At 42.3% G+C, this 23,496-nt stretch overlaps 1 protein-coding gene across 4 annotated transcripts in view; it reads left to right on the top strand.

The window, feature by feature from the left end:
- The first annotated feature begins 3,973 nt into the window (after window positions 1–3,973).
- Window positions 3,974–23,496, top strand: part of WASHC2C (WASH complex subunit 2C) — a 38,187-nt gene continuing 18,664 nt past the window's right edge. For 3 of the 4 annotated variants that reach the window (XM_068397978.1, XM_068397980.1, XM_068397977.1), the window contains exons 1-19: window positions 3,974–4,031; window positions 4,112–4,225; window positions 4,752–4,916; window positions 6,450–6,515; window positions 7,187–7,360; window positions 8,016–8,109; window positions 8,512–8,570; window positions 9,381–9,428; window positions 10,767–10,871; window positions 11,574–11,661; window positions 12,888–12,956; window positions 13,333–13,445; window positions 15,636–15,708; window positions 16,509–16,565; window positions 18,600–18,761; window positions 19,306–19,442; window positions 20,901–20,993; window positions 21,503–21,607; window positions 22,980–23,096. In XM_068397978.1, coding sequence (XP_068254079.1) covers window positions 3,987–4,031; window positions 4,112–4,225; window positions 4,752–4,916; window positions 6,450–6,515; window positions 7,187–7,360; window positions 8,016–8,109; window positions 8,512–8,570; window positions 9,381–9,428; window positions 10,767–10,871; window positions 11,574–11,661; window positions 12,888–12,956; window positions 13,333–13,445; window positions 15,636–15,708; window positions 16,509–16,565; window positions 18,600–18,761; window positions 19,306–19,442; window positions 20,901–20,993; window positions 21,503–21,607; window positions 22,980–23,096 — 1,884 coding nt within the window. In that variant the 5' untranslated portion in view covers window positions 3,974–3,986. The remainder of the gene's footprint in view (window positions 4,032–4,111; window positions 4,226–4,751; window positions 4,917–6,449; window positions 6,516–7,186; window positions 7,361–8,015; window positions 8,110–8,511; window positions 8,571–9,380; window positions 9,429–10,766; window positions 10,872–11,573; window positions 11,662–12,887; window positions 12,957–13,332; window positions 13,446–15,635; window positions 15,709–16,508; window positions 16,566–18,599; window positions 18,762–19,305; window positions 19,443–20,900; window positions 20,994–21,502; window positions 21,608–22,979; window positions 23,097–23,496) is intronic. The other variant, XM_068397979.1, reaches the window with a different exon arrangement.

Genomic DNA, 23,496 nt, shown 5'->3' with positions numbered 1-23,496 from the left:
CGGACAAATGCTAATGGAAAGTTAGTAGCCGCTTCACACAAACAGTTAAAAAAAATAAGTAAAAGAGAAAAATCAGATCCCCCTAACCATCCCATATGAATAAGGAATATTTCTTATTATTTCATAATCTGTGTATGTGTGTTAGAAATCATTCTGCCTTTAATAGAGTTGCATATGGCCTAGCAGTGAATGGGTATAGCACACACAATACCTCCCTTAAAGCTGGCAGTGTTGTTTATAGGGATATTTTTTGGACAAAACAATCTACTACTTGGTTTGAGAGTAGTCAGGATCTGCTCTAAATGAAAATGTTTGCTTTCAGCTCTGCAGAAGTTGTGAAGAGACTGTAAGCGCTGATCATATATAACAAGCGCGCAATACTGGCCTCCAAATTACTTTCAAGGTTGCATCATCTTGCCTTTAGCCCTCTACAGCCATCCTGCAGCTGCTAAAAGTTCTGTTCAGTCCTATGGGCCTGTGGAAATGATTGTGGGAATCGACTGGGGACCAGGTCCGTGGGAAGGAATAGGTGTCATCTTGTGCAAGAGTGTAAGTACTGGATTTCCTCCTTTGCTTTGGAACTGCTTCTTGTGCTGATATTCACAGATGTTTCTTTGTGGAATAAAGAACAAGCTTTGAGGCTAACACAACCTATGCTTAAACTGGTGGATTAAGGAGTCCTAGTGTGCTTTCTGGTCTGGATAACTCCAACTGTTTGTAGTACCCCTCCCACTGCTTTTTGTCCCCATTCCATGCCTTGGTTTCACAGGAAGGAAGCCTAGGGACCTAAGCAAGGAGAAAGCCATCCAGATTGCTATAGCACAGAATCCCTAAGTGTGCCAGGATCAGCCCCCACTGCTCAATTCAAACTCTGCTAATTTCATTACTATGTTGAGAAGGCAAACTGCAGACACATATTTACATCTGTATCCCCAAGTCAGTTGAGAAATCCCAGAGCCAGCTGTAACTTCAGGCAAAGCCCCAATGCCAAGTCTGTATGCAAGCAAGTTTTCACAGTGGAGCAACAAACTTTCATCACTATTGTCTCTAGTTTTAAGTGTTGGCTTATCGGAACTAACCAGAGGATTATGGTCTGGCAGCAGTCTGGGGTAGTAAATTTTTAGACAGGACTAATAAGCAATTTCAGGTTAGGCAGTGGCTTTTTCCACCATGGAGCAACACTGCAGAAAATAGACTGAAGCAGGACCAGGAAGAGATCCATAAAGGTTTGCTTCCTCTTGCACCATGTCTGCATAACCATAGCACCCCACTATGCTCTGCTAGCTCTTCTCCAGAAACTGGAAGGCAGAAGGGAGCAGCAACTGCAGTTTGCGCTGTGTTTCTCAAATCTGTCTTGTGTATATTTTCTTCACACCCTTTGTGTCCTGTACTCTGGCCCACCTCTGCAATCCACAGGGGCCTTCCAGTAACCTGACTGCCTGACCCCACCTTCAACACTTTCACTGCCCCACTATTCAGAGTCCCACCAAAACACCTCTGGCTCATTTCACACCGCTGCAAATGCACAAGTCTGAAGAGTTGCATGGGACTGGCAGAATTACAAGGAACACCAGTCTGCTGTGAATTCTGTCCTTGTGGCCATGCAGGAAAGAACTTGTCCCCCACAAGGATTCCAGATGCACTCTGCCCTGCTCTGGAAGGTCCTAGGGAATATATGCTGCACAGACACAGATCTTGTGGCCACATACAAGTAGCAAGCGATGCCACAGAGCTAAGGCTAAATGATATCCAGCCTGTAAGCATGGATATCAGAGAGCTCAGCTCTATGCAGTCGTGCATGTTCTGTTTCTTAATATGCAAATTAGCCGCTGATGACGTGATTTTTGATACCTTTACATCACATATTCATTTGGAAAGTTCTGAGGGGAAAAGCAAGTGATTTTTCTTGTTACCATCTTCTCTCTAACCTTTAAAAGGAACCTGTCTAAATTCCTCTCTAAAAGGAATTTTAGGACTGAAATACTTTTTGGGATCCTGATCGTAATGTTTAGGTTGGGACTTCTAGAAAGCAGATTTTTATTGTGCCTTTCATAGCCCTCTCTGCTCAGAGACTGATGTATGTATCACAAATAAACAATTTCCCCTAAGGGAATATTCAGGTTCCATGTTGCTGTCTTTTTTTTTTCTTTTAATGGAAACTAATCTGCAAGATCCCCAGACTTGAAGCGGCCTGATGGTAAGACCCTACATTTTTCAGCATCAGTACACATAGAGCATATAGACCTCATGTTTTGTAATGCACAAAGTTCTGTGCCAGTAGAACTTTGCATTATCAACAAAGGACTTGTTGGATTTTATTCCACATTTCAGTGCATATGGAAAGTAACTAAAGGCAAATTTTTCTGGCTTTTGGAATGTTGCAGAGGAAGGAACTATGGTAAAACACTAAAAGCCTTGGAGAATAATTTTAGACTAATCCCATCTGTGTGTTTTTTAACAATCTTGCTCAAGACACTGTTGTGAAACTAACCTAGGTTAATATTTTTCTATTTGTACTTTGTTAGTTTCTGCTTTATGATCAGTATATTAAAATCCTTTAAATTCTACTAGGGTTGAAGGTCTGAGCCAGTTCAGTAATGGTACCTTGTTATAGAATCATAGAAAAATAGAATTGAAAGGAATACGATTTCACTTTTAGAAGTTCCTGTGTCCCTAACCTAGAAATATTCTTCAAGTATCTGGATGTATCAATATCAATGTATAAAAACTTGGGAGATCTTGGGCAGTTTTTCTTACTTAAATCGAGAACCCAAGGTAAGAGGTAACTTACTCAGTGCCCTCGTTCCTCATGAGGTCTTCTGTGGTATCAGTGTAGTCAAGTGCAATAAATAAATAAACTCCATGTGCTAGTATCAACGGCTGATCTAAACTGACCGTTTCCAATGAATTATTTAGTTACCAGCTGGAAGAACAGATGATTTTATTGTCATTTCCTTTCTGGTTAATTCACATGTAATAACAAACATATGAAATACAGTGGTATGACAAGGTTTTTTGATCCATTGGAAAAAAATAACTTAGTGAGAAAGTGGGACATTAGAGTGGGTATTTGACGTGTAAAGGCCCAGGGATAATTGGCTGTGAATCCCAGTTTGGCGATTTGCACCGTAAATTTATTTATGTTGGTGTATATAGTGTTTTCTTCTAGCAAATCCTGGAATTCTGTTGTGGGTTTATTAAGACTAATCCAATTTAAATCAAAGGAGATTTTCCCTGCCTTGTAAGGTAAGTCTTGCACATACTTTTGTAAGAAAAATAGGAGGAAGGGGTCCCTCTCTCCTTCTAAGACTGGGCATCGGCGTATCAGTGTACCCCATGGCAGTGCTCCAGCGGGGAACGCCGCTGTGCTGCAGATGTGTTGCCAAGACCTGCTACTCCTGCCACCCTTGACTTTGTTCCTGGTGTAGAGCCAGGGCCCCTCTGTGCACGTGCCATGAACGGTCTCTGAGTTAAGGGTGTCAGACCCTTGAAGCAGTTGCAATGGTCAAAGCCCTCTCATTGTGGTTCTTCATTCCCCTCACCTGGGAGATCTGCTCCTCACAACCCGCAGAAAGGCCGGTGTGAGCACCCCTCACCCAGCTGGGAGCAAGCTCAGCCATCTCAGCTCGAACACCCTGCCGGGGCCGTACGCTGCGATGGCTGAGTTAGGAGCGAGTGGGCACCCAGGTGAGTCCTCTGCTCCTGCCGGGCTGTCCCCAGCAGAGGCTGGCCTCCGGCTGCCATAGCCCGTACAGAAGACACCGCGCCTCTCTGCCTCTACCCGCCCGCCTGCGCTGGGCCAGCGGCGGGGCCGCGGCTCCCCTGGGCCGGGGAACGGCCAGGCCGCGTGCCCTGCCCGCCCTCCGCGCGCGGCACAGCACGGCCGCACCCCCTGCCGCCCTGCTGCACGCGGGGCGGGGCGGGGCGGGGCTGGCGGCGGGTCACGTGACGGCGGTCAGCTGACCGCCAGGTGGGCGGCGCGGTGGATGGCGCCGGCGGGCGCGGGGGGAGCAGGGCGGCTCGCGGCCACGGTGAGTGCCGGGGGGGGCCCGGGCTGGGCGCCGCACCGGCTTCGGCACCGGCTTCTCGGCTCACTGTCCTTCTCCCGCAGATGAACGGGGCCCCGCGGGACGCGGCGGAGGCGGCACCGGTCTGGGAGCGGCCCTGGTCGCTGGAGGAGATCCGTAAGGGCAGCCAGAGCTGGTCCTTGGCCTCGGACGCCGGGGTGAGCGGTGCGGCCGGGACCGGGGGGCGAGCGGCTCGCGGCTGCCTCGGCTGCGGTCTCCGCGGGGGCTGGTGGTCCCCACCCCCCACGGGGCTTAGGGGTGTCTGACGGGGCCGTGTGCCGGACGGGGTGGGGCGGTCGCCCGCGGGCCCGAGCAGCGGCCGGGGCTCGGCCTGCCCGCCTCGGGAAGGGTGCTGTGGGCAGCAGCGCTCCGGCGCCCCGCCGGGCGGGACGCGGGGAGGGCAGTCCTGGTCAGGGCCCGGCGGTCGGCAGGCTGTGCCGTTGCGTTTTCCCCCCGGTCCGGTTGAGAAAACTACCACGAGGAGTTGGCCTGAAAGGAGATGCAGAATGGAGTGGAAGCAGTAGGGTGAGACTCGGTCCTGGGTGTACGTGGGGGTGCTTCAGTCTAAACTGTGTTTATTTTGATGCTCAGTTGAAGTGTATGATCAGCTCTGCCTGTGTCATAAATGGTGCCAAAAGAAAAAGGAGTTGGATGCTGACTGTTGCTTTCCTCTGTTGTCAACAGCTTCTGCATTTCCTGCAAGAGTTCTCCCAGCAAACCATTTCCAGGACTCATGAAATCAAAAAGCAAGTAGATGGATTGATTAGTGAAACAAAAGCCACAGACTGTCGCCTTCATAATGTCTTCAATGACTTTCTTATGTTGTCTAATACACAGTTCATAGAGAATGTGAGTATGTTCTTGTACGGCATCCAGCTTGTACTTCAAACATTGGTGTTTTCCCTTACTGTAACGTGGAGAAGGGATTTGACTTTTTGGCAAGTCTGATGTTAATTTAAAGATGAAGTGGCTTTTAATTGCTTTCTATTAAATGGTGTCCTAATTCCTTTGTAAGTGATTTACTATCCAATATTAACAGATTCCTTTTTGCCTCTTCTGAGGTACCTTCCTTCCTTGTTTATATGTGATATGGTGATCAGAGTTTCATTTTTAGGACTATGAATGAGTTGGGATCTCTGGGATGTCTTGGTACATCTTTACAGGTAGCATATATGTAGAATTTGGCTGCACTTGGCTGTCTAAATATGAGGAATGTTACACGATGCTGTAAGTTTCCCCAGTAGTGTTTTTTTATGCTAAAAGCAGTTGATATTAAAGGTGTTGGACTGCAGGCAGTTGTCTGTTATGTTTAGCTATGATGAGCATATTTATTGGTTTATGTTCCCCAATTATGAATATTGCTATTTTAGAAAGGGAAAAGCTAGACTTGAAAGCCTGTTACAACATTGTATGAGCAGGAACATTTTGTGGTGGGTTTTTTAGCACTGTGGTTTTATTGTACTTTGTTTTGATCAGCATTGTTCTCGGGCCATATATGTCTCTTCTGAAGCCATGATGCTATTATTGTCCTCTGCTGTCATCTTTCCAAGATGATGGAAATCTGGATTTCTGTTGTGGGTTTTTCATGGTGGTGGTGGCTTTTTTTTCAGAGCTGCAATGTCTTTTCTGGCCTACCTTTGCTGTTCAGCATAATCATTCTGCTGAGAACAGTTTGTACCAAATGTCTTAAATCTTGGGTGCTTGAAGCTGTTTGTTCCCAAATTTAAGTGCACAGAAATAGGTCAGGTCAGGGGATAACTGCACCTGTGTTTGAGAGATTTGGATTTAGATTTGCAGTTTCAGGAGAAACTCTATTCCCCTGTGTCTCCTTGTAGCTGATTCTACAAAAGAGTGCTAAAAGAGTTGGATAGGAGGGATCATCAGAACAAACTGAAGGCTGAGGGAGGATGTGAACCTTCTCTGTAAGTACAGGAGAAGGGTAAATACTAAAGAAGAAAAAAAGCTACTAAATAACAGAAAACAAAAGGAAAATAGCCAATAAGAAAACTGAAGTTCAACTTTGAAGGTTTCTAAAATAGCCCTATGTTAGGGGGGTTAAAACAGTGCTTTTTAAACATATTCAGGTCAATCTGTGAACAGGGTTAAATGGTCAACTTGTCTTCTACTACTGCAGTGACATTTGCAGTCTTGAATTACAAGAGAGGCTGCCTGATGGTAGCTTCAGGATGTTGACTTCAATGCATGAAGGAGACTATGAAGATGCTTGGCATCACCCATGGCTTCTTTTTTTAAATGTGTAATGAATTAATGTGTAACTAATTACACATTAACAGTTTATTTTATTTTTTTGGTCATGCCCATGGTTTAGCCCCTGCAGCAGTATGTTTTTCTTACTTGAATTAATTTTGCTTGACTTTTTAGAGAGTATATGATGAAGAAGTGGAAGAGCCTATTCCCAAAGCTGACGTTGGAGACAAAACAGAGCAGGTAGTTAACTTAAACTGCCTTGAGCACTGGCGGTATGTTTGTAGCTGTCGTCTACCTTCTCATTTTCAAACTTACTTTGCGGACATTTACAGCTTACGAGACAAACTGTTTCCTTTCTCCTTGAAGTCTCTCTGTTGAATAGTGTGTGTCATTCAAACATAAAGTTGACAGTAACATTGGAGGCTACTACAGTGTATGATAATCTGTTAGGGCCTCCCCAAGCTCTGTACTGTGTCCAGTAGACAAGAATTACACGTCGATTTTCAAATGGCCATGCATGTTTTTTCAGCAAGGAGACTGAGGCCTTGGGCCTTCTTACTGGATTCAGAGGTAGTGAACTGGGAAAGAAGAGTATGACTGCAGTTCCCAGGGGTAAAAACTTGAGACCTTTTTATATATCTTACAGTCTAGGTGTATTATACCATAAATGTTCCCTTGATGGGCTTGGAGTACAAATAAGATAGTACTGTGCGGGTGTGGATGTTTAGAACATCTCTCTGAGAGTGATAAAGATGAATTAAGCCAAGCAAAAAAGTCTTCTGAAGGTCTTTCTCTTACATATAGTTAAAAAGCTTTCATTGTACTAATTTGAAGTTAAAATTTTACATGAGAGTTGCAGTGAGATTTCTTGAGTAAAATGTAATGAGAATGTGTTGTTCCTGTTACTAAAGGAAAAAACACGGGAACAGAAAGAAGCTGACCTGATCCCCAAAATTCAAGAAGCAGTGAATTATGGGTTGCAAGTTCTGGACAGTGCGTTTGAACAGCTAGACATCAAAGCAGGCAACTCTGACTCAGAAGAGGAAGAAAGTAATGAAAGGGTGGAACTGATACTTGAGCCAAAGGTAAAGACCTGTTTTTGCTGGGAGCATGGGTTTGTGTTTGGCTTTGTTGGACTTGCTCTTTGCTTCTGTCAGCAGCATCACTGTGTTGGTATAAAACTGATATTCATTACCTAAAAAGAGGTTTTGATTACTACATCTGAAGGAGAAATGCTCCTTGCTGAGCTATTCCTTGTGTAGCTGCTTGTCTTGCAGTTGGGTTAGCATTAAGGTATGGAACCCTAAAGGGAGTTAGTTTAATGGAAGTGAACTTGGAAAGGGAAGCCTCAATCCTGGATGGAGTGGGACCTTTAAATTTCTTGATTCTTCATAGGTGGTTTTTACTCTCCCAGTAATTAAGAACCCTAGGTGCAGGATTTGGGATAAGACTGATGCCTGCAAGTCTTTGCAAGGATATTCTTCTGTTAGATGACACCTAGAAAACAAGTTGGGACCACACAAATAGAAGTAGCCCCTTTCTTTGACAGTGTTAAAAAGGAATAAACCTTAGCTGGCCCACCCAGTTGCATGCTGACTTGAGGCATGTGGCTGATGGAACTCCCTTGAAACAAGCTGGTATCTTCCTTGAGTTAAAACAAGGGGTGTGAGACTTCTGTTTTTGTCAGCAATGTAGGGCTGTTCCTAGATGTCAGAAAGACCTGATGTTGTCTCTTTCCAGGATCTCTATATTGACAGGCCCTTACCTTACTTGATTGGCTCTCAGCAGTTTATGGAACAAGATGATGTTGGCCTTGGAGATCTCTCTAGTGAAGGTATGTGCTGGCATGACATTTTATTCCTATGAGAGTAACTAGTTCCTAATCTGAGACTTCGGTCTGTTTTAACTCACAGCTTGGGTTATACTGCGTCGTGTTCTTACATGTTTAGATGCACACTGTAATTAGCTGGGGAAAAAATGTGTATCATGCTCTAACAACCACTTTTCCGGTATGCAAAGCAGTAACTTCTCAGTAACTTGTGCTCTGTGTATTAGAAACACAAAGTGCTAAAATTTCAGGAGCCTTTAAAGTTCTTCCAAATCACTCTCTTTTCCACCTGATTTTTAGTTCTGTTCACAAAGCCTTTAAAGTTGCTGTCCATACATCTGGTGACCACATTGCTCTGTGTACAGATGTCATGTCTGATCTTAACTTTTCTGTTTTCATTTAAAATAGAAGGATCAGTAGATAGTGATCGTGGAAGTGTAATTGACAGTGAAGAGAAGGAGGAAGAGGTAAGTGACAGAGTACCAGCTAGTTTGCACAAGGATTCATGAGTCCTTGGTTGTGTGTGAGGCTGTCAGCTACCTTGCTTTTTCATGTGAGGTCTCAAGATAATATTGCACAATGTCTGTTCCCTGTGTCGGTTGTGGTAAATGTGCTTTTTCTTATTATTCTTATGCAGTGGTTTCCTCTTCAGCTTTTCAGGGGAGCAATAAAGTAGTATTGGCTCTAACTGCTGTTATAGTAGAATACTTCAAACTGAAGTGTTTTATTACAGTCTAACTTCACGTTGTGAAGGAAATCAGATTCTTATAAAGAATTGCATTTATGGAGAACAAATCTGTTGTAAATTACAGTTACAAAGAATGGGATGGAGACTAACAGGAGCAAGTTTAAAGGTTAAGTAGGTTAAGTAATGCGCTTGCAGGCTTTGCCTCATAAATTTGCTGCATTGGACTATCAGTTTCTGATATGTTTTGCCTGCCTTGGCTGGGATGTCTCTGCTTTGTAACTGAGCTATGGAAGCACTCATTTTTTCCTGAGGAGTTTGCTTTTGGTATCTTTGCTCAATTAAAGTTAAATCCCTTTTGAGTTACTCAAATGCACTGTCAGATGGAGCTTGCTGTCTTTGCTAAATTACTGACTTTCTAGTGAGCTCTGTTCATAAAGATGGTCAATGGTGGGGGAACAATTCCTGAGTCAGGTCACGATGAGGAGATTTGAATGTCCAAATGTAAGCAAGTCCAGAGCTTCTGAGCCTTCCCTTGACCACTGGACAAAAATAATGTGTGATACTTGTCTTTGCGTCTCTTGTGTTCCAGGAATCAGATGACGAATTTGGAAACCCTAGTGAAGATGACCAAAAGACAGTAAGTTTATACACGCTGGTACAACCTGAAAGACTTTCCACTTGTGACACAGTGAGGATCCAAGAAAGAGGAGATGAGAGCTTTATACAATTAACTATTAAAAACTTTGGTTAAGCATGATTTGTATAACTTTGTATGGGAAGATTGTTCTGGCCAGATGGCATTGTGTTGTGAAATTGAACCTGGGTTGGGCTTAAAGACGTGCTTGCAAGCCATCATGAGACGCAAAGCATATGTGGGATGGCATTGCCTGATGTGTGTTTTCCTCAGGAGTAACTTTGGAGTCATGAGAGTTCAAAGAATCTACCCTGGAAAAGGAGGCTCCTGTAGGATTATTTGGTCTATAACTAAAATTCTAAGCTTGCTATGCAGGAAGTAAGGAACAGTGCAATTTGGGTATGACGTGAAATCAAAGATGTGAACAGTATTGAATGTTTGAAAAATAAGTCCATTTGGATAACGAATGAGAAGGGAAAAGAAATGTTTAGATTGAAAAATTCAAGCCTGACTTTAGTCAGTGGTAGTAGGAGAAGGAATCTTACCCATGTTTAGATGTGCCACTGCAAAAGAGTTTACACTGGGGATCCTCAGTCTGAAATGATTTCCTGCCAAAAGAACAATGTTTCAAAAAGCAACCCTTTTTAATCTATGTTTTGAGAAAACAACGTTACAAAAGCACTCATATGTTATATTATGTTGTATTGACCTTCCTAGGGTAACTTTGTATGCCTGATGTATTTTAAGATGAGCAAATATCCTTGGGTTGTTTGTGATTTAGTTCACTTCTGGGCCCTTGTCTGTGCCAGCACCCAGCTCGCAATTAGCTTCATCTTTTTCATCCTCTTTCCCTTATTGACATGACTGAAGCCAAGATGTGGGCATGTATTGTCTGTCATTCTGCTATCCACCTTAGGAATAGCTCAAGATAACATTGTTTTTTACTAGCTGATCACAATGTTCCTGAGTTAAGGCTAAATACTAGGGGTCTTTAGTGGAGAGGAGTTTGTAAACTAAGGGAAACAGCATGGCCAAAGCAGTTCAGGTCTGTGTATAGCAGTGGTACCCTCCTTGTGAAGAGACCCTTAGTGTCCTCAGTTGCATCTCTGGTCTGGAAATGTTTGGTGATAGAGCACAGGGGTGTACTAGAGAATGCAGCAACTTGCTTGGAGCTAGAGGCACTCTTTCCTTACCTCTCAAAAGCTGTGAAGTTCCCCAAACTGGCTGAATGTTTCCCTCCTTTCAGTAAGTTTGCTTTGAATATTTTATGTAAGCAGATGTAGTTTTGTGCTTGTTTTGTATGCCAACTTCAGGAGAGCACAACAGGGTATTGTTTTTTAGAGGACAGCACAGATGAGTGATGAAGATGATTACAATGGCTGTGATCTCTTTGACTCTGAAAAAGAGGAAGATGAGGATGAAGACTTAGATGAAAGCACAAGGCCTGTAAGTAATTGTTGTGTCCCTGGAGGGAGAGATTTGACTTCCCTGATGAAAAAATCTATCCTTACAGGGATTATAATGGTAGGTCTCAGTTACCTGGGATGGGATCCTACAGAAAGGGCCTGTAAAAATGCTGAATGGTCTTTCAACATGGTTGTTCAGGCTTTACTCCTTTAAACTAGGAGACTGCTGCACCCTAAGCTGGCATCAAAGCTGTATTTGAAGGTCATTAAGAAATTACTTGTTGCATTTGTGTGTGGTAAATGCTTCTTGCTTGTCCTGTTCCCAAAACAAGGTGACATTAAAAATTATGTGATCATAAGGAACTAGAAATGGCTTTTTTTTTATCTTGATGCATGTATAATCTCTTAATTGCTTTCTTAATAGCTGCATTGCCTCTTCTGGGGGCTTCAGTCAAAGTCTAGACAGGATATTGTACAAGTGAGGCTGTAGAATACAGTATTTATAATTGCAGGTGCATCAAGTTGGTAACCAGACTGTATATAAGGAATATGCTGTTATTTCACAGAATCACAGAATCACAGAATGTTAGGGATTGGAAGGGACCTCGAAAGATCATCTAGTCCAATCCCCCTGCCGGGGCAGGATTGCCTAGACCATATCACACAGGAACGCGTCCAGGCGGGTTTTGAATGTCTCCAGAGAAGGAGACTCCACAACCTGTTATTTGTCCCTGCTCCTCAGGAAAAGAAGAGGCCAACATCATTTGCAGATGAGCTGGCAGCCCGAATCAAAGGAGAAGTACCAGTCATACAGGACGAAGAGCATTCGTGTAAGTTAACTCTTTAGTTTTGATAAGCGCTTGTGAGGTGGTGGGGGACTCATGAGAGGGTTGGACAGGAGATTCTGTGTAACAGGTTTCACAGATCTGTTATTTGAATACATGTTAGATGAAAGCTCAACGAGAGGAATAAAGACACTGTTTTGTGTTCTGAGAAACTTTTTGACGATAACTTACAGGAATGAATTGGAATCCACTGAGTGTTATAGCGGAAAACATGTTGCTTTTAGGTGAGACAGGTCACTCCCCAAGCACACATATTATTGGAAAGGTTTTTTCTCCAATCTGATTCTCCCTCTGCTTGTAAAACTGAATGTTTAACCAAATGTTCTTCCCTCTGTTTCAGATAAGTATGTGGAAGCCACTGGTCACTGTAGTCTTTCTGTGAGATCTACAGCAGAAAACCCCTCAAGCAGTAGATTTAGGTTTTCAGAGGGTGTAGGTTGTTTGTTTTTTCGTCTGTGCCTTAAATATGCTGCATTTTGAGGAACTTTTCCTTGCTACTGTTTTCAGTGATATTTAGACTACATACTGTTTACTTTTGCATTGCTTTCAAAGAGAGAGACCTCTCTCAAATAGTTATTCTTGCAGCAAAGCAGCAGTTGAGAATAGCTGACTGAAATTGAGGTGGCAAATGCTTGTGAGCCAGCTTTTGACCTGTAATTCTGAGAGAATTGAACAGACAAGAACAGCGTGTATGTGTCCTTGCGTGGTTCAGAAAAATCAAGCTAGGTCTGTGGGTATCAGAGTATAAAACCTACCGGCTTACCTTGTTCAGTTACAAGGAAATCTTCTGTTCATTGGAATAACCTTGAGATGGTAAGGCCAGAGGGAATAAAACTCTAGCTTTGCCTTAGGTAACTAAATCAAGGATAATATGTCTGGAGCCATTTGAGATGCTCTAAGGTTCTGCACGCTCTGTGTGGGATCTGCACCATCTGGAATGCTGTGTTGCTCTCTGGCATCTCAGATGACACCAGTCGGTGTGTGGGCAACTGTGTTGAGCTCACAGTGTCTGACAAAGTGATGCTATTACAGTTTTAAGTGCCAATTTTTGAGCCTGTACTTCAGAATTGCTTCAGTGGGTTGTTTCATATGAAAACGTATAGGTCAGCTTGGTTAGATTTTTTTTTTTTAGGTTCTCTTTATCAAATTGATCACAGGCTACCAGTAAAGATGGATTATTTTATTTATGTTTTGAAATTTTCTTCTTAAAGCCCTGTCACCAGAGACCAAAACAAGGAAAACCCTGAAAGAGAAGAAAGAAGTGAGAGTTCCATCGGATGGTAGGATTTCCTCCTATCTTGTTTTTGAATTGTGGTCTGGAATGTAAGACACCACTTAGGAAATTGCGACATCTACTCTAGAAACTGGGTGGGATATCAGTGAGCATCCTTCAAGGTGAGTGTGTACACAAAGCTAGGTTGTGATGTACATGTAAAACAAGGCTAGAAACAGGCCTAGTGAGAGTTCCTCCTTAGATGTGGTATTGTGGAGCAACCACATACAACCCGATCCGACTACAGCAGCTTCTCTGTATGTGTCATGTTTATGAGAGAGATGGGATGGAATCAAACCAGTTTTCATTTTGGTTTTCTCTTTGTTTCCCTTTCCTGAAACTTGGTCAGTTTCACCACAGCTCTTGTCTCTTGTGCTTTCTAGATGAAGATGATGACATCTTCAAGCCTCCTAAGTTGACTGATGAAGACTTCACACCCTTTGGGTCTAGGGGTGGCCTCTTCAGTGGTGGAACAGGTCTCTTTGACGATGAAGAGGTGAGAATGCTGGAGAGGATAGAAATGGAGTGTGTGTGTTCCCCTTTCAAAAACAAAACAAAAGATCCCAACAAATTCTCACCTCTGGAAGGCAGGCAGGGGAAACAACATTTTGTTGCTTGGTGACATTCAAGTATAGTGGAACAGTGTAGCTTTCCAGTGGAGAAAGAGAACTACTCAAGTGAGATCCTTATGTTCCCCTTGGCACAAAGCCCTCTCTTCTGCAGTAGTGCTGCTAGAGATGTAAGTGTGATCCTATCATTACATTAGACAGGTTCTAATTCCAGCAGAGCTTACTCAGCACCTACCTCACTTTTATCTGTGGAGATAAACCAAATGCCATACTGTTTGTTTATTTTAAACCAGAAAATTTCTATTAAAACGCCTGGGAGGATACTGAATTTTGTCATTCTCTTTCTCCCCGAGTGGGGGAAAAGTTTGAGAGGAAAGACAACATGATGTCCATTCCATTTTATCTTTCACAAACCATATCCACACAGTGATGCTGTTGGGTTTCTCTGTCTCTGTGCTGTTAAAAGTTCCTTATTGCACTTATGTTATGTTCTTTCATCCAGCTATTGTACAATTCCTGGATTACCTGCACTGGCAAGAAAAGTTCACTTTAAGCTTACCTTTGTGCTATGTATCTATAGCTGACTTGATGAACGAATAGCACATAGTGCATTTCTGACCTTATTTTAGCATCATTTGTGCACATGAAGGGGGAAAGAAATCCAGTGTTAGGGATACTTAAGATTCAAAAATCTGACAGTGCAGCTGTGTAAAACAAATTACTGCCTCTGATTTTATCAAGCAGCTGATATTGGTAACAGTCAAGCATAGTTCCAGAATAGTAGCCAAATTGTTGCCTTTGTGGGATGTTGTGTTCCTTGTTGCAACTAGAACAAAAGTCAGGTGTTTCTTGGAGCTGAGGAGGCTATTAGACTGAAATTTGCAAGAAGACCTCATGTATAGCTGACCAAGTTTATCATGCCAGTCTGCTAGAATATAGCCAACAAGCACCAGACAGGGCATTGTGTGAAGCAAAAAGGATAGTTCTGTGCAGCGCTTTCCACTCAAATGCAGCCTTTATTGAAAAAATATTAATGTGCTTCTTTTTAATGGCAGCCAATAGGTTTTTTTTTTAAAAAAAAAAAAGAATAAAAAAAAAATAATCCGATAGTGCAAGCCAGCTTTGTATCAGTACAAATTCAGATGAAGGTATCATTAGAGCCTCTTTGTTACTTATTGCCGAGACTACTTTCCTCCTGTAGATACAGGACAACCAAGCAGATTTGTCTGTGATTGTTGCCTGCCTGCATACACTTGTTCTTGGTTTTCTGTTACCTGAAAGTTAATCATCTAGGAAGGGTAACTTATCTTTACTTACGCTGTGCAATGGAGGAGGCCTTACTGTACCAGAAGGCAGCCACAGTAGGTCAGCAGGCGAATAGTAACTGGCAAATGTGCAGTAACTCACTGACATTCCTGCTGCAGCCCTGCTATCCCTTACTCTTTCCTAAGTATTGCTGCCTTCTTTCCACAAAGCTTTATAGAAAGACCATGCATTTTGAGCCTCTAGAGAGACAGCCTCTAATACCCAACTTCCCGTAAGAGGGAGGCTTTCAAGAAATTAAGTGGTTACTACTCAAGATCTGGACGCTTTCTGGAAATCTAGGCTGTGATTCTTAGGGAGGATTGGCACTGGGCAACTACAACCTGGACACAAAGACTTTTGTGGGAGTGTCCTGCAATGCCTTTGAGCTATAATGTATCTCTCTGCACCTGAATTCTTCCTTCAAACCTTACTGTATAATTTTCAATAAGAAGGCCTAGAAGGATGTAATCAGGACCTAACGAGCTGTAGATTAAATAGTGTAAACCCTTGAAGATGTGCAAATAAAAAAGGTCAGTCCTTCTGTGCTGTAAACCTACTGATAATCAGTGTAAATTAAATTTTAGAAGACAGAAATCTACTCTTCTGAATGTATGCACTCAAGTTAACACTTGAGTATCTAGGTTTCAGTCTATATGTGCGGACATCCTCTTGAGAAGGGAGTGGTGGTTACCTCCTCTGTCTTGGCTTAGAATGGATAGTCTACATGGAAAAACCAGCAGCTGTCTTTTGCTACAAAAAATAAATTCACCACTTCCCCCCCCCCATCCCTTTGCATTTTCATCTACAATCAGAGTGATCTTTTTGCTGAAGCACCAAAAGGAGAAGAATCAAAAGAGAGAGAGGAGCGAGTCCAAATAAGTGAAGGTAAGAACCAATTGTTGCCTCCTGTAGTCCTGTCTATGCTGTGATTTATCACTGTTAGTGGCTAGACTGTTTTGTTTCCAAACTAGAAAATCTGGAGTAGCAATTGTTGGCAAGTCTCTTGTCCTCCCCAGTATTAGTAGAGAACAGCTGTGTTTTCCTTGAATTTTAAATGTTCACTATAATCTCTTACACCTACTCTCCTGGAGCTGAAAGGACGTCCTTCCTGATGTTGGCAGAGCTCTCTGCATGCACTGGGTTCCTGCTGCTGAAGAGTACTTTGCATGATCCGGTTGTGGGTTTGAGTGGAGTAAAGATTTCATCTTGCAGATTAATGCACATCTGAGTTTCCCATTAGCTGCATATCTAGACTTTTAAGGAGTCTGAGCACACATTCTGTACTGCAGCAGCTTTTACTGAAGCATTGTATTTGATGAATTTTCAGATATGGGTTGGGAGACTAAGCCATTTTGTTTTGAGTGTATTATATTGAAGTGATTTTGAGTGTGTGAATGTGAACTCTTGTAAATATCATGCTATATGTAAATGTATATCATGTTTGTAAGCTTCAGTTTAGTAGAGCTGTTTTGTGTAGTTTTAATGGAGCAAAAATAGCTAGACTGTTATATATATCTGCAAAAAAACAGAAGTTTAAGGAGAATGTCTAAAGACTTCTGAGCTGTTGAGGGGAAAAAATGGAGCTCAGAAGACTTCCCAGATTCATATTTCTACGGTAGAGTTCTGAAGGCTTTCACAGCATAAAACAAGTACATCCATTTGTATTGTACTTCATATGATTTCAGCGTCCTCTACAAAGTCCTTAAAGAAAGTTCCTGCAGGTGCAGTATCTCTGTTCCCAGGTATGATTCATTCAATAGCAAATTGCTTCATGCACAAAATGCCCTTTTCTTTAAAACCAGTAGGTTTCAAAGAAGAAAGCTATGCAAATACAGTAGCACTGCATTGCTCGATCATGTGCTTAATGACAAATACAGGTGCTTCTACCATGCTAAACCTAAACTGCAGCATGCTTTATGGATAATCAAGATTCTGTAGGAGCTCTGAAGGTAGATACCATTGGTGACAGATATTAGCAGCTGTCAGCTCCCAGTGTTGTGCTATGCACTTTTAAGGATGTGTGTTACTTTAACTGATATTATACAGTTAAAATCTGTAGTGTATGCAGTCACACCTTCCCTCTATACTCTGAGAAGGAAGTGTGTTTTGATCTTTCAGATTTGGTCATATTCTTTTAGGTTAGTAGCACAGTTTAAACATCCAGTACCTATGTCTTTGTGGCACAGGTAAATAAGACCAATCTTGTTTCTCTGGTTTTGATCAGGAGGATCTGCATACATGGGGAAGGACCTCATGTGTAACTTGGAGCTAGAAAAAAAAGAGTTTTACTAAGATCCCTGTTCCATATCAGACTTCAAGCTGATCAATGAAAAGAAACATGTGCCACCAGTCTCTTTGAATCAACTGACTTTGATTTCTGTCTCTGTGCAGGGTCTTCACCTGATTGAGTTACCTTAATTTTAAGTTTTGCTCTTTATTAAGAAAGGCCTATTTTAAGACTGTGGCTTCAGTTAACTGAGACCTCAGCCAACATGATTTTGAGAGTTGGACATGTACAAATACAGCCTTTTTACTCCAGGATCAAAGACATACATCAGCACTGGTCATTCTACATAATTATAAGACTTGGTAGCAAAGTTTAAAACAGCAGATTGAGGTTTTCTTTATTCTTTGCTCTTTCTTGGAGGTACTGTTGCATAAGCAGTGAATTTCCCATAATTCTAAGAGTGTCCTGTTCTAGTTCATCAGAATTAAGTTATGTGTAGCGTGCATTCAAAGTCTTCAGTTGCTTACTCTCAGTAACTTGTAGACAGGCTAAAGTCACCAGAGAAAAAACAAGATTGAGGCTCGTTTGCTATTCAGAATCGCTTGATGAGCACATTCTCAGTGAACAGTTTGTTTAGGAACTTGAGAATGTTTAATAATTAATCAAACTTTGTGGCTGTATTCCTGCCAACCCTGTGGCACTTTCTAATTGCATTATACGCTTTTTTTTATAATAAACTGCTGCTGTGCTGGTCAAAATTCATGCAGTCTGCTTTTAACCAAATAGCAGTTGTTCTACTTTCTGCCAAACTTTCAATTAAAGTTCTTTTCTTTTTCTCCCACTGTTTCCAAATATCTATACATAAGAAGCAAAAAGACAGGCTTAGAACTAGGCTGCCAGTTTTTACCAAAAACACTAAAAGTGTTTGCAAACAATCTATCGATATGCATGTATCACTGAAGCCGGATGTTTCCACACCAAATGCAGAAGAAACAGTTGCTAGTAGATTACTCTAGTTGATCACTGCCATATCTGAAATACGCAGGAATCCCAGGAGCAAACTCAGCCTCGTACTGCAGTACTGCTAGTGGTCTTGCATGACAAGTGCAGCTCCTTGGGAAAACTCAGTCACCTGTCCTTCCCTCTCCTCAAGCACCTTACCACTTTTATTTGGCCACAGTGGTGTAGCTTACTAGTTAGTAAAGTAGGATTCTGGTTTGGGAAGTCCATAGAGGCAATAGTGTGGGACAGCTGGGTCTTCTAGCTTTAACACGGAACCTGGCAGCTATTCCTAGGGGAGATGAGCAGGTCTGAGGAAGAAGTGATTGCAGTGAGAGTGAAGGGCCATCTGTCTGTGACTTGGCTTTATCAGGAAGTTTCTAGCTAATGCTTTTGATGTGGCATTGTTGCAGGAGTGCATTAAAAGTTGCTGTGACGGAAACTCTGCCTAGCTCCCCTTACTATGGCACAAGTTCAGCTTTTCGGTAATCCTGGCAATGATCTCTGTGTGGATTTATCTTTTTTTTTTTTTCCCCCATCTGACCTGCAGGAGGAAGTGATGTGTTTAGTTCCACTGTAATTGTGGAAAAAGGCAAGAAATCTGCAGCACAGAGCACAGAAAAAACTCCTAAACAGCCTGGGAAAGTTGTTCTATTTGATGATGACGATGATGACTTCTTTGTGGGAGCATCTAAAAAGCCTCCAGATTCAGGTACCTATATATATGTGCAGTAGAAGATTAAAGGTCATCAAAATTCAAACTGATGGGGTTTTGTTTTTTTTGTTGTTTTGTTTTTGGCATTTCTTTTCCTCAGAGTGGTGTGGACTGGTATACTTGTACATGCTCTCCACTGACTTTCCTCTCTTAGGGTGCTCCTTCTACTGGTAGGGTAGTATCTAGACTTGAATCAGGGAAATGGTACAGACTTCATTCACACAGCCTTGAGTCCCTGTGCCCACCACTCCCTATTGTCAGGCTCCAGGCCTTTAGAGGTGCCAAGCCAGTACAAAACACTGCCTTTAGAGTTGCCAACTGACTCTACCCCAATGCTTGTTGACTGCACTCTGTCGCCAGTGCTCTCAGGTAAGTGGTGTTTCACTTTGAGAGCTTGGCTAGCTTTTTCTCTTTAAGACTCTTGATGTTGGTCATATTTAAAAAGGAAGCATGGTATCTTTTGAGACTCTGGTATTTTCTCGTGTTCAGTAGTGGCTGTTCTGTTCTCGTCATTCCCTGTTTGTTTTGTCTCTTGTTGCAGTCAAGTCCACAGCTGACCTATTTGATGATGATGATGAAGAAGGTGATTTATTCAAGGAAAAACCTGCCATTCCTACTGTGGTTGCTGGCACAACTAGAGAAACAGAAAGCCGCAGGGAGACAGTCATGGAAAAAAAGGTAATGGTATATAAATGGATTGTATGGCTAAGGTTTTAGGAAACAGTACTGCAGCTGAAGTAGTCTTTCCATGTACAACACTATGGAAGTGCCATATTTGTGAAACAGAACTAGGTTCATAGGGTCTTCCATGACCTGAGTGCTTCAGGGGTCCTTAAATGCCTTTTGTCTTTCAAACTTTGGATTTATTTGAGGTTTTTTTTTTTTGTGGAGGCAGTGATTGGAAGAATTTTATTAAGACAGGACTGAAATGAGAGCAAAATGAGAAGCTTCTGATAATGGAAAATGTTTATGAAGTTCATGGCTGAAATGAAAACAGCCTGACTTAAGAACCGTTGGTGTCACAGTTCTGTACTGCGGAGACCGTATCTGCACTTATACCAACTGCTGATAGCAACTTAACTGGTAACCCATTGCTTGTATATATTGTGAGAGAGGAAGGTGGTTGTCACAGTTCTACCTAAGCATATACAATACATGGAATGTTTAAAAAGCTGTTTTTCAGCTGAAAACTCTTAAGTTGTAGAAAGCTCTAAATCCTGTCCTGAGGACACATGTACAGAGTTATGAGAGCCTCCTAATGCCCACTCCACTTTCATTTTCAAAGCAGTGTCTTGAGGAAAGTAGTAATGCTCTTTATTTCTATGGCAGAGATTGTATCTATTCCTTGTATACATATTTGCTGTCCAAGGAGTATTTGAATGTAATGAGCTACAGTGACTCTTCTCCCCTCTGGACTGAGAAGTATACAGTGCTGGGGATGTCTAATGCAAATTGCTGTAGGACTTTCTCCATATTGCCTTATGAGAAGCACCTGAGTGCAAGGACCAAAGCCAGCTTCTATTTCTGGTGCAGTGCAAGAGTATCCATCGTCAGTGGAGTGGGAGTGGTGGTGGGAGGTTATCTCTGATAACCATTGCTCTGATCTCATAGCACTTGGCTTTCCTGGTGGAGAGGATGAGAACTGATTCAGCAACACTCCTGCTCTGTCAGGAAGTGAGGGCTGTTTTATACTCCAAGCTTGTTGACAGTAGTGCTTGGGTCTGGAATCATTCTGAGTTTAATGGCAATATAGCTGGTGGCAGGCTGGGGCTGTGCTGTGCTAATGCAGGAAATGATGGCTGGCACAAACTGCCCTCTTCCTGTACGAAACACAGATTGTTAAAAGAAACATTTTCCTTTAACTCACGAGGGGGCCCAGCATGAGTTGCTGTATATGTTGGGAGGGCAAGCCTATGATAAGACCTGCAAGTCACTTGTGCATAGCTCTGGCTGCATGTGAGGAACTTACTCAGCACATGAGTTTTGGACTTCAGCCCATGGGTGACAAGCTTGTGTTCTGTCCCTTTAACGGCTGGGACGCTGCCAGCAGTATGCTTCTTAGAAAGGGTCATGTGATGTGCCTGCCCTTACTGAATCTAAATGGGTGCTGATGCAGTGTCTTTATTTGTCCTAAAGAGTCAACCATCTTCAGGTGAGGACTTCAAGCATTTATCTGAAACACCTCCAAGAAAACAGAGGGGCCTCTTCTCGGATGAGGAGGATTCTGAAGTGAGTATCTCTTTAATAAATCCCTACAGAAATCCTTGGGATTGGAGTCACTCTGACTTCAGTCCACTTGTATCTGTGGACTCCTTATTTACCCGTAGGATTGGGAACTCTGATATCCATTCATTACTCCCAACCATCCTGAAAGTCCCTTCTTGCTCCAAGAGTGAAATCTCCGGGAATGTTTTCCTAGAGAGTTAAACTTGTGTGGTACACACAGGCATAAATTGAAAGCCTGAAGTGGGGAAAGATCAACAAATAAAGAGCAAGAATCATGAAAGACTGCATAGGTTTAATCTTGTGTCCTCAGCTTCCAGCTAGCAATTAACCTGCAAAGCTGAGGGAAATCCCCGTGGAGTTGCAGGTGATTGGTACATCTGAGTAAGACAATCTTTCTCTACTTTACAGGCACACTAAACACTTTTTTTAAAAGGAAAAACATGAATGTCCCATTTAGAGTTCTTAAACGTATAGCATTGCTTTGCAAAATGAAGTTTCTTTGATTTGCACAGGACTTGTTTTCATCAAGTAAAACTGTGAAATCCAAAGCTACATCTCTCCCCACCAGCAAGTCCATGCCAAAAACTCCACTGTCCTTGTTTGATGATGATGAAGAGGTAAGTACCACTTCGTGATACTGCCTGTGTATAGGAACCCTTCTGCACAGCCTGTTGCAAATGCACCAGGAAATACTGAGATGATTACAATACTAAACTTATAAATGGAGCACTGAATTAGAGCACTAAAATGATCTTGCATTGTGTAGCAGTTCTGAGCATGTGGACAGCATTATGGAGGAGAATGGTAGCAGGGACTTTTGCGAGTCCTTGGTGTCTTTTTAGTATTTTGCAGTCAGTGCATATCATCTCTGGACCTTACATGAAGAACGTTATCCCTCTGATTGATAGGACTAGAGAACACTGAGCAATAGAATGGATATGAGCTTCAAGAAGCTCTTTTATCCTGGCCTGTGGTACCTAGCCACATGGATGACTTCTTGCTTCCCTTGTGTCATGGCTGGTGAATGCCTTTTTTCTCACTTTTTAGTCTGTAAGAATTGTGGCTGCTAGTGTAGAAAATGAGATCAGAGCACGCTTTGTGCAAGAAACTTAACAAAATCGAATTAGTGTGTGCTTTTCTTATCTTTTTTACCCTTTTCTCCCTCCCACACACCCTCCAAAGAGCTTTCAACTCTGGGCCTGCAGCCTGCATGGTGAGTTAACTTACCCTGTAGTTGTAACCTGAAGCAAACAGGAGGCCTGATCAGAGCCATAAGATAGGGGACTTCTGCAAATGCAAGATCAAGGTTTCCTGTTCAAGAGGGGGCTGCTTTCCTCTCACCTTTCTGAATAGGGGCTGTTCAGAAGCAACTGTCAGGATAGTGAAACATTTTGTAATGTGGTAAGTTCTCTGGTATCTGCCATGAGGGTTGTGTTATGGAACTGAAGTTCAAGTTGAGTGGAGAAAAGCATAAATAAGTGTTAGATGGTGAAGTCAACATATGCTTTTGTATATTCTGATGCCTATATAATAATCTGCATGAGTGTCTTCAGATGAAAAGTCTTGGTTCTTGCCCAGTGGTAGTGGTTCAGCTTGCCTATTGCCTGTCCTCTCAGAATAGGATTCATTCTCTATTTCATTATGTAGATGTAGAAACAGTGCCTCATTGTGTTAGCTGCTGTGCAACAGAATTGCTGTGTGGTGGTTTTTGACTGCTGGTCAAGCCTTATGGTGGAAAATCTGTGGGCCAAAGTCAGGCTGTGTGCTTACAAGTTTCTGGTCTACAAATGCTGTGTGCATAGGATTCTCTGTACCAGAATATTGTATCACACTTGAAATTATCTTCAAAAAGGGTTCACAAAACACCATTTCTCTATCCTACTCATCTGAGAAGTGGATGGCAACAGTGTCTTGCATGCTGATGACTTCTCAGTGAGCTTTTCATTGTGACTTTGGCTTTTGATTTTTTTTTTTTAATTTTATTGTAAGGATCTCTTTCATGTGGTACCTGCCAAGAAGCAACAGGAAAAACCCCCAGAAGAGAAGAAAAAACAGTCAGAGCCACTCAAGAAAGCCTCCAGCTTATTGTTCAGCAGTGATGAGGAGGTACTGAGGCATAAGATTTGGTTAAAAGGGGTTACTGGGCTTTATGTTGGGCAAAGCATAAAACTGTTGAGATGGGAACCACAGTCAAATTCTGTTGTGTCCACATGCCTATCTCAGTCCTGTGACTTGTTTGCAGCTGAGGAAGCTGTGTGATTCTTGGCCTAAATTATCTCAGTCTCTAGGTAACAGAGGTCATGTGGAAGAGAAAACCAGTATTTTCAATGTAATTTATAGAAAGATCGATAGCACATGGAGGTTGCTGCCAACAAATCTGACTTAAAAATACTAAAAGGGAACAATAAGTTTGCCCTTACTGCTTTAATTTCTGTAAGGAAAGTTTAGCAATTCTAGATAGGTTTGTGGTGAGTTTTTCTTTGTTTGGGGTTTTTGGGGTGGAGGT

This window comes from Nyctibius grandis, chromosome 4 (assembly GCF_013368605.1).
Source record: "Nyctibius grandis isolate bNycGra1 chromosome 4, bNycGra1.pri, whole genome shotgun sequence".
In the NCBI taxonomy this organism is placed as follows: Eukaryota; Metazoa; Chordata; class Aves; order Nyctibiiformes; family Nyctibiidae; genus Nyctibius; species Nyctibius grandis.
Note: the sequence above shows the minus strand (reverse complement) of the source record. Positions and strands in the feature narration are given on the sequence as shown.